The sequence below is a fragment of the Accipiter gentilis genome, chromosome Z (assembly GCF_929443795.1).
Source record: "Accipiter gentilis chromosome Z, bAccGen1.1, whole genome shotgun sequence".
NCBI lineage: Eukaryota > Metazoa > Chordata > Aves > Accipitriformes > Accipitridae > Astur > Astur gentilis.
Genome location: NC_064919.1, coordinates 53,980,765 through 53,998,047, shown reverse-complemented (window position 1 = coordinate 53,998,047; position 17,283 = coordinate 53,980,765). Strand labels below are relative to the sequence as shown.

At 39.4% G+C, this 17,283-nt stretch overlaps 1 protein-coding gene across 12 annotated transcripts in view; it reads right to left on the bottom strand.

Moving 5' to 3' along the window:
• MPDZ (multiple PDZ domain crumbs cell polarity complex component) overlaps nt 1–17,283 on the bottom strand; it is a 1,139,709-nt gene that overhangs the window by 1,091,239 nt on the left and 31,187 nt on the right. For 11 of the 12 annotated variants that reach the window (XR_007505031.1, XR_007505032.1, XM_049794692.1 and 8 more), the window contains exons 10-17: nt 17,029–17,117; nt 15,160–15,355; nt 13,733–13,822; nt 11,684–11,763; nt 10,828–10,974; nt 10,032–10,199; nt 8,860–9,045; nt 4,174–4,383 (exon numbers count right to left, since the gene is read on the bottom strand). Coding sequence is in view for 10 of the 12 variants with exons in the window: in XM_049794692.1 (XP_049650649.1) it covers nt 4,174–4,383; nt 8,860–9,045; nt 10,032–10,199; nt 10,828–10,974; nt 11,684–11,763; nt 13,733–13,822; nt 15,160–15,355; nt 17,029–17,117 (1,166 nt within the window). In the remaining 2 variants the exon portion in view is untranslated. Of the gene's footprint in view, nt 1–2,457; nt 2,575–4,173; nt 4,384–8,859; nt 9,046–10,031; nt 10,200–10,827; nt 10,975–11,683; nt 11,764–13,732; nt 13,823–15,159; nt 15,356–17,028; nt 17,118–17,283 lie in introns of all 12 variants that reach the window. The other variant, XM_049794701.1, reaches the window with a different exon arrangement.

Genomic DNA, 17,283 nt, shown 5'->3' with positions numbered 1-17,283 from the left:
CTGACACGTAGCTCCTTTTTTTTTTCCCTCCATGTTTTATATTGAAGTTACCTTTGCACAGCATGGTAGGAAAAATTTCTGCTTCCAGTTACAATTCATGTTACTACACCTTTAGAGTTTGCAAAGAATATCTGAAGGAAAGTGAGGGTCTCAAATGGAATGAGTTGCCGGGCTGAGGCAGACTCATGCCTATTAATAGAAGTACGAGGTGTTGGGGAAATTCTGCTGTACTCCATGGCATTAATATTTTTATTTCTGTAGGGCTTTTTTTTTTTATTATTATTTTATTTTATTCCACAAGAATTAGCACTTAAGAAAAATGAGCTTCATTTAGTGCCACCTGTCAGGAATGTTCCCTCCACCCAGCTTCACAGGTTCGGTTGTTTAAAAACATACAAAAAATTATCTTCCAGAAACTTGCAATGCTTTTCAATACATTTATGAGAAAAATTTATAACATGATATTTTATGATTTCCAAAATATTTTACATTTGACAACAAGATCAATATGGACAATTCTCCTGTCTTACATGAGAAATAAAATTTTTAAAAGACTTCCAGACACGGACATGGGCAGTATTTTCTGCCTTTTTTTCTCCTTACATGATATATAATTTTTTTCAAGACTCGTATACTTTCAAATACTAGAATGAAATTAAGTCCTAAAAGATTTATTGTGCTTCACATACTACACCTTGATTATAATTTCATCTCCCCTGGCAGAGCTCAAGAAAGCAGTGTATGCTAACAAAAACGATCAGTGAGTTCAGAGCCATGACCACACCATAAACTTGTATGAAGCAGCCAAGTGTACCCATCTGCAGAGATGAGACCTAACTGTTGTTTTTCAGCCTCTGTGGTTAATCATACTATGAATTCATTATGTCAGATCCACAACAGCAACAGCAACAACCTGCAGTGATTCAACATATTGATTCCTTTTTGGGGTACAATGATTCAATTTTTTATTGTCTCAAACCTAAAGGCTTAACAACTAATTCAAACTGCTCCTTTGGTGTAACATACTCTCAGCCCATCTTCTGGAATATGCAGACTAGTGTTACCGAAGCTATGCCCTAAAAAAAAAGGATTGTGAAAAACAGTGACAGACCTGTAGAATCTGAGTGTAGATTTATCTATGAAAAACAGTACCTCATGAGTGTACTCCGCAAACATTATCTTCAACTGGGTGACTGCACATTCAATTTCAAATTTTGCACTTTTAATTAGGCAGCTGACAGAGTTGACAATTTAACCATATTATTATCTGCCATGTATTTTCATTGTCTTTTCCACAATTTTTTTTAATATGAATCACAAATAGAAGTTAATTTTTTAAATACTTAAGTTTTAATCTTATCTTTTCAACACACCTTAAATTAAAGGATATTTACAATACATAACATGGCTTCTTCATACTTCTTCTCAATGAACAGAGTAAGGCAAATACTATTATCTAACTACTGTCCCAAGGTAACAAACTCCAGAAGAAAAAATAGGCAGTCTTGTTTAAATGCAACTTATTAAAAACAGCTTGTCATTTGCAAATGTGAAAAAATAGCACACATACTCAGATCAGTAATTCAGAGATTTTTGCCTAGGAAGGATCCATTTCAGGTTTTTGTTTGGTTTTGTTTTTTTTCTCATGAATTAAGTTCTGGTATTTAGTAGAAACTGCTTCCCTACACATGTGCCTGGAAAATGAGGGCCAAGTAACTTCAACGTCAGATCCAGACGAGTACAAATAACCATGAGAAGACACACTCAGAACACATTTATATTCTGGTTTGGGGGATTTGGGGAAGGGGTTGTAGAGTCCTATTTCCTTTGTCTTTTTTTATCTGAGCTCTTACTGATAACTTCTGGGCCACGTAAGGCACTGAATGCTCAGGTAAGCCACATTGTTTGTACAAGTGAACACCTTTTGACCTTGCAAATCTCATAATCACTGATTGATGCTGAAGTCTAAAGAATATTATTAGCAGGAAGTGTTGGCAGCTTTTGAAGATAGACAGCATTCCTTCTAAGGCTGGCTTACATGCAAAAAGAGGGTTCCAGAAACTTTTCAAGGTAGAGAAGTGATGTATTATGACATATAGGCAAAGAGATTTATTTAGAAAATAAGCACAAGAATGTTTCTCTACACAAGGTGAGATTTTCAAAGGGATACTCAGTGCATGCAAAGAGAAGTGGGTAGCCATGCACTTTTGAAAATCTCAGCAAAATGGTTCATTTTTTTCCAGCAACTAACATATAATAGGCCAGATTCACAGCTCATGCAAACAGCCAACATCTTCAGATGCCAGTTTCTACCATGTGGGGATGCATCCCAACTATGGTGGATGAGTAATGTGGTGACAGTAAATACTAAAAAATAAGCATGAACAGTGACAAAGCAACCCCTTTCATTACAAAATGCAAAGACTTAAGTAATCTTTGGTAAGTTGGGCCACTAACCAGAGCCAGCTCAGCATGGAAGAGGGCTGCATCAGCTGGCCCCTCCTCCTCAAGTGACTGGGCAGTGTAGAAAAAGCAATCTTCCTTAGCAGAGACATAGCCCTCCTCTGATGAAAGCTGCAGAAAGAACGAAGCTCTGAGTTGGATGAGTGGCCAGGACACAGGGCGTGCAGTGTGTTATGTGGGGGGGTTTACAGAGGCAAATGAATTCCAAATGCGGGAAAGTTCATTTCAATCACGGTCACAGTGTTGGGTAGGTAAAGAGACAATTATTTTTCTTCAAATTTACCTGAATTGATTCAGCTTCACATCACATTTTATATCCCCAAGTAATGAAAAAGGCCTATCCAGCTACACCACAGAGCCCGCAGCTTAGCCTAAACTAATTTTAAATTTCTGCTCTTATTAAACATACACTGAAACTGCCATCAGAGATGCCACCAAGGAAAGAGCCTAACAGAGGCTCTTTACAACCTTGCTAGCCACAGTGTAATCTTGTTAGCAGGCAGGAAGACTGCATACACTGTCTGTGTTTTAAGATTGTATCTGCCAGGTGGAACAGCCTCAAGATGACAAAACATAATTCTGACTACAAACCAGTAGCTTTTTCCAACATAATTTAATGGTAGGTGCATTTGCCCAGTACTGCAAAGAAGCCAGCGATTATTCAAAATGTTTAATTAATTGGCAAGCATAATTTATGAAATACTGAAGTGCAAATGCTGAACATTTACAAACTGCTGGGAACAGAAACAAAACCCCCATGTATTTCCACATATTTTCCCTTTTAGAGTATCTTCTTAAGTATGAAAATGTTGATTTGCAAGACATTTTAGTAAGTGTCCTCTACAAAAAACTAATTTAACAAAGCAAGTTTTAAAAGTACCCACTTACTATAAAAAACAAAGTTTCTAGTAACCTAAACATCAGCCATTCCCTCCCACCCTCTCCACAAAGTTCTACTAAGAATGAAAATTTGATATCTGCATCAAGAGTTACAGGATTGCATGATTATCATTTCATGAAAAGCAAAAATGAACCCCAAAGACTGCACCTGGGCTTACAAATATAGTGAAAGGTATCTTCTTCATATGTATGAACTGAAGGCATTCTACTGATTTGAATTTAACACACTAGGGACTAGTCCACTAGCATCTTAACTGATAACACTATCTTGGCACCCTTAGGTCTCCTTCAACTTCATTCTTCTAATTGTTACAGACTACCTTCTAAAATTATTTATGGCTATGCTAAAATAAACAGTTTGAGATATATGAACAGAAGACTACTCACCATTGTTTAAACACAAACTGTGCAGTCTAAATACATATATACTGCATATATACTATACCTCACAAAGCAAGGAATAGGCAAATTCCAGGCAAACCACATAAAGTTTATGTCACCACCTCACGCATTCAGAGAATCTTGTAAAGTGTACAAAATTAGGCCTGAAAGACTGTGCTGGCTGCAAGATGCTTCACTGTTTTCTCAGCTGCAAGACAGGCATGCTAGGTCTTGCAATCACTACACCAGCCATACACTACACAGGCCACTCCTCCATGCAAGGAGATACACGAATCTGTTAAAGAGCTTCTGGGTGTTCTAAGCCACCCAGCTGTACCCCAACGCACACAAAGTGTATGCAGAAGTCAGGATCATCATGTACCAGCTTAAATGACATGAAAAGTACTGATCAAATTCCCAAATCCTTACAGGCAGTGGTTTGGCAACTCCTATTTTAACTGTTCCTGTTGGGGCTCCTTTCAGTGCTTGTACCGCTTCCTCCAGGCTGCCATTTTCCAAGTTGGTATCATTAACAAACATAAGCCGATCTCCAGGAAGAAGTCTGCCATCTTGCTCGGCCACACCCCCAGGAACCAATGAGCGAATCACAATTACGGTGTTTGCTGGATCAACAGGATCCTAATTAAATAAAAGGAAGAAAAGGAACTCATTTTATTTAGTCTTTTATGCCTTGAGAGGCTGATTTTTTATACATGAGCTTTTAATAACCCAATAGAGTGGGGTTATTCAAAAAGTTGGAGCTCTGCTCCAGATGAACCTTCAGTGGAAACATACCCTTCTGTCCATACTGCCCATAGATTTAGACTTCCACCTATTTTTAATTCTTAAATGTGAAAATTATCACTCCTTTCCAGGTGATGTCCCATCATATATCTCCAACACAGAGTTCTGTTTGCATTATAATGAGTAATTACACTTGAGAAATTAAAGTACTTCCTACTGCAATGACAGCATTGCAGACTTTATCCTCCCTTATACTCAGTGTTTTGGGAATAGAGCTGGGCAGTTGTGGCAGGTTGACCCTGGCTGGGTGCCAGGTGCCCACCAAAGCCGTTCTATCACTCCCCCCTCTTCAGCTGGACAGGGGAGAGAAAATATTACAAAGGGCTCATGGGTCGAGATAAGGACAGGAGAGATCACTCACCAATTACCATCATGGGCAATCCAGACTCAACTCCGGGAAAATTAACTCAATTTATTACCAATCAACCACAGCACAGTAATGAGAAGTAAAACCAAATCTCAGAACACCTTCCCTCCACCCCTCCTTTCTTCCTGGGCACAACTTCACTCCCGGATTCTCTACCTACTCCCCCCAGTGGCGCAGGGGAACAGGGAATGGGGTTTACGATCAGTTCATCACATATTATTTCTGCTGCTTCATCCTCCACAGGGACAGGACTCATCACACTCTTCCTCTGCTCCAGCGTGGGGTCCCTCCCACGGGAGACAGTCCTCCATGAACTTCTCCAGCATGGGTCCTTCCCACAGGCTGCAGTTCTTCATGAACTGCTCCAGCATGGGCCCCTTCCACTGCGTGCAGTACTTCAAGAGCACATTGCTCCAGCATGGGTCCCCCACGGGGTCACAAGTCCTGCCAGAAAACCTGCTCCGTGGGCTTCTCTCTCCACAGATCCACAGGTCCTGCCAGGAACCTGCTCCAGTGCAGGCTTCCCATGGGGTCACAGCATCCTTCAGGCATCTACCTGCTCCGGTGTGGGGTTCTCCACGACTGCAGGTGGATATCTGCTCCACCATGGACATCCATGGACTGCAAGGGGACAGCCTGCCTCACCATGGTCTTCACCACGGGCTGCAGGGGAATCTCTGCTCCAGCACCTGGACCATCTCTCCCCTTCCTTCTTCACTGGCCTGGGTGTCTGCAGGGTTGTTGCTCTCACATGTTCTCACTCCTCTCTCCATCTGCCGTCTATCCCAGCAACTTTTTTTTCCTTCTTAAAAATGTTATCACAGAGGCGCTACCACTATCACTGATGGGCTCGGCTTTGGCCGGCAGCGGGTCCATCTTGGAGCCGGCTGGCATTGGCTCTGCCAGACACAAGGGAAGCTTCCAGCAGCTTCTCACAGAAGCCAGCCCTGTAACACCGCCGCTACCAAAACCTTGCCACACGAAGCCAATACAGCAGTGCAGACTGGGGCAAAGTTAACACATGCACTCTAGTGGAACAAAGGGCTTATTTTCAATAACTCTTTTATACTTCATGGCACCAGATCTTGCTCAGCTGAGAAAGCACTTTTTAAGAGGCAAGTCCTTGTGCATCCCTAATTACACACTTTATGTGAGACAGGAACATACCAATACAGCACTCTACTCAACAAGACACAACAAAGTGGCGTTTACGTTTAAAAAAACAACTGCTTTGAAGTCCCCATCCTCCAACACACTGATGTTTATAAAAACGCTAGCATCAAATACTAGTAACAGGAACATACGATTCTGTTGTAACAATTATCACAGGTGCACACATTTGCATGATTCTTATAGAATTACATTCACAAGGAACATCATTGCATGTTAATTACTTCCAACACACAGCAATTGACTTGAGTGCATGCATGGAAAAAAACAAGAAATGTAATAATGTACCAGCTTTATTGATAGCAAAAGTGAGTGAAAAGCAAACATCTACAAACTGGCAGGCAACTGTAACAATTTTCTGTGCCAAAATGTACATCTGAAAGGATGCACATCATCAAGGCAGCACCCAAACCCACAGGAATTGGAGACTGTTGAAAGCTAGAGTGACAGGGAAGTGTGGAGGGAGGGAAGGAAGGAGGGAAGGACACCAAAAAGACCCTTAGCACTTCATGGCAGTTAATACGGTAAGAAGAATGCCATGAAGCAATAAAACACTACAAGTGGAAATACAGCTAGCGCTGCTGGAGACAGTGCTTAAGCATGAACATTGGCATCTTCCTCACTATTTTAACAACAAGTATTTGCACTCTCACTTTAGATGACACTGCATGACACATTTTTTTTTAAAAAATCACGTCTCTAGAGTTTGTGATAGTCTTCCCTGGTGTAACAAATAATGTAGACTTTCCTACAGGCCTGCCATTGTATAAAACATGGGGAATGTATTAGTATGAACATAACTATGCTTAACTTTAGTCACTGTTCGTTCATTTGACGGAAACAGCAAAATACAAAGATAAATCTCACTGTAAACTTATTGTTAGATGAAAGCAACATTTCAGTAACAAACTGAAATGTTTTAACTACATGTCAGAGGAGAGAACACAGGACAAATCACAAATAACAACAAAAAAGGGTAAGTTTCAGCAAGCTAACTAGAGCTGTAGGATATAATCAAACTCACATTTGCAAAATATATAAAACAATTTAAGGTACTTCCCACAGCCCTTCAGTATTACCATCCATAAACAAAATTCAGTAACTAACAACATAGGCAAACCACCATTTGTGTCGATGCTTCTGAAGAGGCTGAAGCAAATATATGCTTTACTTTGTCCTTTCATGGACTCCAAATACTCAGGCTCAGCTACAGTGTCTCACTACAGAGCATCATGAGTAACACATTTAGGAGTAACCACTGTTTCATGAAACAGGTACTGTGCCTTTCAGATCATTAAAATACACTGCTCTTCACGTTTATCAGTGTGCAAATGCAAAATATTACTGAGGCACAAATTAATTATAAGTGCAATATTCTGCATGCATAATTTCCAGCTGGAAATGACCTCCAGATGCAAATGCATATACTCTTAGGGACAAGATCCAGCAGAGACCTGAGAGGATACTGGGTCCTGCAGCACTACCAGCCAGCTGGGCAAAAGCCTATGCTGACTGTAGGGAGAAATTACTTGAAGTCACATTAGAAATTATCCACTGTGGCAACCGGGAACAGGAGTAAAATTTTTTCTGGGATCCTGACCAAGTGAAGGCAGGAGACAGGGACTGAGCTGTTCATCAGGACACACCAAGAATCACAGCTTGAGATACCCAGGGATTTTGAAGTCAAACACAAAATGAATGGGGGCGTTAGGCACGTCCTGGACAGACAGCAGCTAAGCAAGGGATTTCAGAATTGCAGTTCTGGATTTTAGTAAATCCTTCTTTAAGCATCTAAGTCCTTCATTGGATCTTGTCCTAAGCACCTCACTGCAGGTAAAAAATACATGGCTAAATAAATGCCTGAATATTCTGACTACATCATTCATTGCCCCTGGGGGACTAGAATATGAGCCTTCTGAAGACACTTGTATATTATGGATTATCTATTTTTCTGGACCAGTATTACTATTACCATTAGAACCTGTAGCCTTAATACAGTAAGAGGAATAAGTAATGTAGCTAATGGGATGCCTAACAGTAGTGATATCCACTTAACTTCACCGTATTGCTTGGTTTCCATTAACATTTACACTTAAAATATGTGTTTAGATCATATTGAGAGATCCAAACAATACAAAGTATTTTGTCCTCTACTCAAAGAAAGGAGCACAGAATTGTTGTGATTTAAGCCCAGCCAGCAACTAGGCATGACACAGCCACTTGCCCATTCCCCACGCCCAGTGGGATGGGGAGGAGAATCGAAAAAAAAAGTAAAACTCATGGGTTGAGATAAGAACAGTTTAATAACTAAAGTAAAATAAAAGGTAATACTAACAATAATAATAAAATAATAATTGTAATGAAAAGGAATATAATAAAGTAAAATTTAAAAAACAAACAAACTAAACAATAAAAAAGAAGTGATGTGCAATTGCTCACCACCTGCTGACTGACGCCTAAGCAGCGATCCACCCCTACTGGCCAACTCCCCCCAGTTTATATACTGAGCATGACAATCTGTGGTATGGAATATCGCCTTGGCTAGTTAGGGTCAGTTGTCCTGGCCATGCTCCCTCCCAGCTTCTTGTACACCCGCTTGTTCACAGATCACGGGAAACTGAAAAATCTTTAACTTAGGAGAAGCACTACTTTGCAACAACTAAAACATCAGTGTGTTAATCAACACTGTTCTCACGCTAAATCCAAAACATGCTGTACCAGCTACGAAGAAGAAAATTACCTCTATCCCAGCTGAAACCAGGACAAGAAGTTACCTGGTAGTCCAATATGCTAAATCCAAGTCCCATACTCCCTTTCTCCAGCTCAATGTGCTGTACTTCTGTTTCCCACATCGCCAAAGACGAGCTTTGCACCTCTTCCATACTCTGACCCTCGTCAGCTATTTCCAAAGCTGTTCCCTCCGTGTCCGAAGAGCCAATGAATCCAAGTTCTATGTGAGCCTGAGAAAACAGTGAATAAAATGTGTATGTTTGTGAATCTGCAGGGACAAAACTCTGTTCACAAAGAATAAGATAAAAACTAAGTGATATGTCTCTGTAACACAAGGAAAGTGCAAGTACTCAGAGTTAACAAACAAGTCTGACAATCTAGCACAGAGTTCACATATACTTGTAACAAAATAGCTAGGCTGCAAGTATATGAAAGTACTCACTGGAAAAAAAATAATTACAAAATGGAATTTCTGTCAAACTAAAAACTTCATAAAACTTAATTAGTACATGTATTCAAATACACAGGAAATATCTGTTATTAAATGGTATGCCTAAAAATATGCCTTGATCTAAACACAGTAGCACTGACAGGAGTCAGAACATTTACAATAAGAAAACACACACACATACATACACACACATACACATTCTTCATTTGGTTTCATAGAAAAGCTTAGCAACTATAAGCTGCATTTGATGCCTTGCCCAGAACTCAGAATTAACTGTGTCTCTTTTCATATAAATGTTATTGCCTTGTATACTATTCCTGCAGGCCATTCCTACATGTTTAGCACATCAGGCTGCCCAGAGCCTAGCAGTTAGGAGTGACAGAAATGTGTCTGCCAGTGAATGCACACACAGTGCTGCACAACACAAACTCAGACAACAAAGTTCAAAACCAGATTAAATATATTCAGATTCTAAGGAACACACAGTTCAGTTTGCCATACCTCCACAGCCCACCTGCAGAACAGAAATTAAGTACTTGGGTAAGACAGACCTGCGTCCCAGAATATTTCTGCCCGTGACCTACCAGGATTGACAGCTTCTGGTGGCTTAAAATACAGTTGATGAACATCATTTCCCTTTTTCTATTTACCTGGTTCCAAGTCCTAAAATATTAGGAAGTATTTCTAATCTTGTACAAGAACTTTATTATTTTTTTTCTCAAGGAAACGGTCATTTTCTCAGTCTTTTTTTTTAAGACAAAATACCTTTTCTGTGAGCTGAACCTCAGATAGACTTAGACTCTCCAGTGCTTCAGGGTGAGTGATGGGGGGAGCTACTGGACGACAGCACACCATTGTCACCTTAATAGGCAGTTCCTTCAAGATATTGACCACATCCTTGTGGTTTTCTCCAAGCAAAGAGATCTCATTCACCTCAATAAATAAAGAATACAGTGTTTAGAAGTACACAGTGTTTAGAAGTACAATTAACTAAAATGGCTAAAAAAAACCCCAATTCACTAATCACCTGATTTAAAAAAAAACAAACCAACATGCTGATGGACATTGTCAACCCTTAATTTCTACTCAATTTGGTGTTCAGAATCAGCATCAAGGTAAGTTTTGAACTGAATGGTCTCATAAATTGCATGACACAGCCCTACAAACACCACATACTCTGTCACTTCACATTTCTGGCATTCATGTGAGCTAAATTCATACTTTAATCCTAAGAAAATTATTTAGAAAAGTAAAACAGGTGTTCAGTCCCTTCACTGTGTAGAGATATTCCTATTAAATCTTAATGCTTTTGCTAGATATTCTTTTTGGTGACCTTGAACTGTATCTGAAAAATCAGCTATCATCTGAGAAATGTATATAAGCATATGCATTCACATAAATATGCATAAGTACACCTGAAGTGACTGCTCAAGCACTTCTGGTGACAGCTAGTATGCAGTTAAATATGCTGCATTCCCAAAGTCATAACCTGTGAGAAGCAAGTCACTGCTCAAAAATCTTACTGAATGCAGACTAAGATAAAAGTACTATTTTTTCTTACTTCCAACAGCTCATCTCCACTGAACAGCTTGCCGCTTCGTCCAACCGGCCCCTCCGGTAAGATAGACCTGATGAAATGATGTCCCACTGTAGCTTCAAGGCTTATCCCTAACCCACTGCTTTCGCTAAATTTGTTAACTACAGCCACCTAAAATAAGATTAAGAAATGGTTACTTTAACATATTTACACCCGTAACTGTTAGTTTCTGGTTTAATTTACATACAATGAGGTGAATATTCCAGAATTGAGAAACCAGAAATATTGTCATGTGTAATGGGGACAGTCAGGTAAAAACCAAAACTTTGATCACATACCACTTCAGCATGAACAAGTGCGAGCTGTATGTAACAATAATATATCTAATAATATATACTTTCACAGAAACTACAGGTCTGGCATATAATTTTGCAATAAAGTCCTAAACTCAGATACTGCTTTTCAAATCTCCGGTAAATGTCCTATGCGTTATTTAGATCATTACATCAAACAATTCATTCAGTATGCAGAATGGGTAGGATGTTTCAAATTCTGGCTAATAAAGGGTGCTTTGAAGTTCACCTTAAATATTACTTTTCTTCTAATACACATTTATCCTCTTGAAGCTAGGAAATCTGTAGAACAATATTCATAGGCACAGAAACCTCAGAAGCCTGTGATTATTTTGCTAAAATCAATACAGAAATATATGTATCTATATTCAAAACTTAAAATAAAAGAATCTCAACAGATTAAGGAGCAGATGTATGATTTTTATAAATAAAGAAACAAATAAAATACAGACATATTTCTATCTGTAACAACATAATAGGTGGACAGATCAAAGGGCATTTAATAATAGTAATCAAAGTTTACCTACCACTATTTCATAATTTGAACCCATAATCCTCTGCCACTTTGCTTTCGTAGCTTCTGCTTCTGTGGTAGTTAGCTGGAAATCTGAAAGTTATGTCTGAGATTACTGTGACAAAAAATAAAATGTCCTGTCTATTCCTATAACTGATAAGGCCTATGGACCGTGCAAAACTAGACAATCATTCCCATGATGCCAGAACTCTCCTAAATATGACTAAAAACTTGGCATGTTTTGTCTCAGCAGGCTTGGGTTTATCAGAGGAAAAACTTGCCAAATAGTATTAGATCCCACCTTCACAAAACTCTGTATTTTGAAAGACACAAAGTTCAGCCAAAAACTTCGGTGTGCACGGCTGAGAAGAAAGAACCTATATTTAAACTAGCCTCAGTGTTGAGTGAATTTAATGCAACTCTACAAGATAATGGGCACAAAGCAAATAAAAAAGTTACATGCATGCCCCTGGCATTTGTTAAACCACATTTTATGTGGGCTGATCAGATTGATTTAGGGGGATGGCTGAAATACTTACATATGTGATACTGCATACTGATCTTTTGGACAGTGCCTGCATTTTAGAGAGAGTGTCCAAGTAAAGTTTTCAAACAGAATCTGGAGGGTTTGTACTTTCAAAATTATGAGCACCACTGTAAAAGATTTTTCTGAAACTGTAGGCCCTAGAGGGCAGTGAGAGAACACAAGTCCTAGCTCTTTTTTTTTTTTTTTTTTTGTTAGATTCACATACGTGCACAGATACAATTAGAAATAATTCTAATACCTAAAGAGCAGCAATGAAATTGGAAGGGAAGGAGGAGAAAATACTATGAAAATGCTATGAAAAATACAATGACAGGTTAGGCGGCAAACTGCAGCAACTCTTAACTTGATTGAAAGTTTATCTGCAGGCTGAAAAAAACACAGAAATGCTTTCCTCCTGCTCATTTTCCCCTCATTCACACTGTTTAGATTCTACGGCAGGAAACAATAAAAAGCAGTATTTCAACAGCCAGCAAACACAGCAGATATAACAGGACCCTACATATTCAAGGTCCATGGTCTATGCTGTGCCTACAGTAAGTATCAAAATAAACTCGTCAGATCTGAATGCTCATTACAGGCAAAGACTAGAATCTTCATTACAAGATTAAGTTCCCAACTCCCACTGACTTTTAGTAAGAATTTCAAGTGACTAACAGCCTCAGACAGTGTTTTAAATCTAGTCATTGCTCAGAAACATTACTAAAGAAAGCCAGGTGTTGTGTGGCATTCAAACATGACAATACTTTCCCCAAAGCAGAGACCCTGCAGTATCTGAAGGAAAAGTGCTAGAAAGAAATTCTTCAGCTATCCAAGCTAATGGAAAGTATGAGTTATGAAAAGATACGTATTACAGAATTCATATGGGTGATGCTTTTCAGTTCCCCTCTAGCTCTGGAAACAGGAAACTGTTAGAAAACACATCAAATGCTGTCTCAATATGGAAAATGTATCATCACATAGGACTTCTGAAAAGCAACACAGTGCCCTAACAGCTCAGGAGGGAAAGGAAAATACTCTTTAGAAAATAAGAACTTCTACCAAGAATATGGGAAAAGTCAGAGCATACCAGTGCACCAGACCGAATTTCAAACATTATGAGAGAAGACAGATTGAAATGAATGCAAGCTCAGGAATTTGTGAAAAGGAGGTTTATCAGAAGAGGTAGAAGTCCTGGAACTGCAGCTGGGCAGCTGCAGGCAGCTGGAATGATAAGGCATGTCAGGGAATGAGGATGGAAAAAGTTTAATACACAACTAGACTAAAAAGAGGGCTGAGCATGTAGCAAAAGCAGACTGCTTCATGTGACATCTCTGACATAATTATTTTCAGACACATACAGTAGTCAATGATCTTACAGCTCTCAAGAGTACATGCTGACATGTATGATTACTTTCACTTTCTAGCTGTACCTCAGCTACACAGCACACAGGAGATGGAAAGGCACACAAACACCTGATCTTTGTGTAAGCACACCCAAGTGCATTTCCACAGAATAAAATATTAAACGTTGAGAACCTGTTTCCTGGTGTTTCATGTCCTCTCCAGTATTTACCACACTGGCACTGCATGACAGTGATGGGGATCCCTGTTCTGTTTCACTGTTATCTGGAAAAAGAAGAAGAAGCCTTTTCAGATATTTTATGTGTTGTAATATTCATCAGGCTCACAGGCATGCCTCAGGGCACTGACTCTCTTCCAATGGACTTCAGAGGATCCATATTTGGTAAATGGAATCTGGCATGAGAGGCCCAGAACAAATGCCACATTTTAAAGACATTTTGTCTTCTGTTAATCCTTTGCCTTCTCCGGTGAATTCTTCAATGAAACAAGAAAAAAAAAGCACAACTATCAGTAGCTGCATCTCTATGATTGAAAGAAAAGTTACTGGAAAACATATAAATATAACATTCTTTAGCACTTTTTCATTACCTCTTTCATTACACCCCCCTTCTTTCCTTTGTGCAATTCAGGAAGCTGATGCTGAAAAATGAAAATGCTACAGACTTGGAGACCTGCATACTTGACAGACTCTTCACTTGTAGAAAGCCTCACCTACCACAGAGTTCTGTTAGGTATATTTCTGGCTGTCAGCTATATTGAACACCTCTAGGCTGGAGAAACAGCACTTTCTGAGCATCTCCTCTGTAATTTTTGCTAGAAGTGGCAAATGAGAGGATGCCATACAGATAACATACTACTGAGTCTTTCAAAATCTTGTGCGAGGTGGGGATTACACCTTAGTCTATGAGTTCTCATACACTTCTGCTGACATCAACCTATAACACAAATAGCTCACAAAAATCTGTTTGTGCATCCAGCCTCTGTGCAGATATTCTGTTCAAACAGAGGGACTTTCAAGATTTGGCACATATTTTTCAACATGTTCACAGTGCAAGAGTAAGCTTCACTGATCTCATCTCAGCAGCAGCAAAATTAATAATAGTCATTGGCTTCTGAATGTTGTACATGTATATAGTTAATGGCCTATGAGATTATTAATAACCTCTAGATATAGGCCGCTTCTCTCAAACCTCGAGTTTGTGACACTGATACGCAAGAGTGAAAGGAACCGAGACTTGCTTTTGCTCACTGTGGAGGGTATCTCTGCTCGCTCTTGAATGCAGCTCTCACCCTTGAGCACAAATAAAACATTCACTGCCTACTTACCATTTGAAGATTTGTAGGATCAAAGTCTTGAAGCAATTCAGCCAGCAGTGCAATGCAGTGCAGAGCTTTCAACACTCACTTTGAAAATGTAGCAAATAATACCACTGTGTCTAAAAGATTAATCAAACCATAGTAGACCAAATTCTTGCCTCATGTACAACAGCTCTGCCATCAGTAATAGCTACCCGGAATGAATCTGGCCCATTTTATTTCCAGTTTGCAATTGAGAATAAAAATGTTCAAGCCAACTTTAAAGCAAAGCCAGTTTTAATTACCTTTGGCTGTGCTACTATCCATTGTTGGGAACAGTAAGTCCTTTTCAACAGCAGCACTGAAGTCCTCCGGGGGCTGAATATGATTTTCCTGCTTAAGCCCTCTTCTGATCAAAGTGAGCCGAACCGTTTGTCCCGTGTGCCGCAAAACGTCAACTGCTTGCTGGTTAGTAAAACCCTGAAGATTTGTTCCATCCACCTGCAGGATTAAGCAGCTTTTCAGCCCACAAGACACCACCCAGAAAAAAAAGATGTCCAGGGCAAAATAATATGGTGAGCTCTCAGCACCTGCTAGCCTGAGCACAAAGCAAGTGGAGGGACAAGAACAAAGACCTGGATGACTTAATGACATTGGATACACTAAACACTTTCACTGGAGTACCCCACAAGCTAGGTAAAAACCAGCAAAGTGGGGAGAAGTGCTTTGGGTGCCCTCCACAGTGGGGCCAGGCAGATCTGCTCTGTGAGGTGGTAGAGGATGCAGCATACGCTCTGCAGGGCACACTGTGCAGTCTGCCTGCTCAATCACTTCAGCCACCCCCACTTCAGAGGAGAAAACACTGGGTGAATAAACCGACACAGTCATGGCTGGGAGAGCTGCGGAGGGAAGGGTAAGGAGAGACAACCATCCACAGAACACAGCTGTTCTGAGGCCAAGTAACCTCAGACGTGATGAAGTCTACTACCACCATGAAGTCCAATTTCCCAATCAAACACTGTCCCACCCAGCCAGATGTTACCTCCGGTCCATCATTTTAATATTTTAAAGAAAACATTTTGGCCTCTTCTGTTTGAAGCTACCCTGTTATCTCATTAACTCAGGGGTTTTTTTCTGAAACTCAAGACTTTGACATTGCTCAATTTCATCCCATTATCCCTAGTACACACTACTTTTTATTCTCCTTCTCCCTACAAACTCCGTATTATTCTATTCTTTCTCCATCTGACCCCTCAGGCCCTTCAATTTCTGAAATACTTCCAACAATACTATATTCCTTGACTCTTGTAGTTGTTTCAGTCTAACTATACAACACACGTATTCCATTATTTTAATTCCTCCTGCATGAAGAATGACTCTCCCTGGACCCTTAATCATTTTGTTGTCCTTCTCTGAACTTTTTCCAGTTCTGGTGCTCTTCTAAATATAAAGTAATTAAGAATGAGCTGGGGTTATTTAATTTTTCCTCCACATTTAAGCAAACAATATTTTATAAATGTTTATTATTCTTTTGTCTGAGGTCACTCAAATCTTTTCCTCCTTCTGCACCTGCAGTAGAAGAAGAAATCAAACTTTGGAATAATCAATTTTAGCAATTTGTACTCAACATTTAAATCATTATAAAAAACAGATATACTTCCACATACAAGTATGCAGGCACATTTGTACTTGGGAGAGAGACCATAACTTGTTCTTGGTGCTGCCTTCACACAAATGCAAGGACAGATCTATGACAGCCACAAAAATGTGGTTCTCGAATTCATGACCTGATTTTCACCACATAACTAATGTTTTATGCATGAAAATATTTTCTTCTTTCTCTGAGCATCTAAAATTTTAATTATATACTTTAAAAAAACATTTTGAAAACAGTTGCTTAATTTGAATCGAACTTTGAAACTTTGCCTTTATTAAGCAGTCTCAAAGCTCCCACTGATAAGATACACACATACAATACAGATTTTCCTAAGAAACACAGGTTACACACAGGCAGCCTAATCAGAAAGATAATGTGATTGAATACTCAGTCAAAAAAAGTCACCATTTCAACACCAATCCTAAATTTTTTAAACAAGTACTACATGAGGACGTCTTTAAAACTTACAGCAGAGTTTTGCGGATAAGTCACCTCATTTCTTTCTGTGTTTACTTACAACGATAATTTGATCTCCCACGTGGATTCTGCCATCATGTTCAACAGCACTGCCTTTTGTAATGCTTTTCACAAAGATACCAGAAGGTTCTGGGATGAAGAGACAAAATTAACTAATCTATTAAGAAAAAATTTAAATAATGCAACAATCTCCAACTAATGCCACCAGCCAAAAGAAGAAAAAGAAAGAAAACACAATCTCCAGGTAAGATATGGAAAGAGTCATCAAGAAAGTATATGCTTAAGTAAAACACGT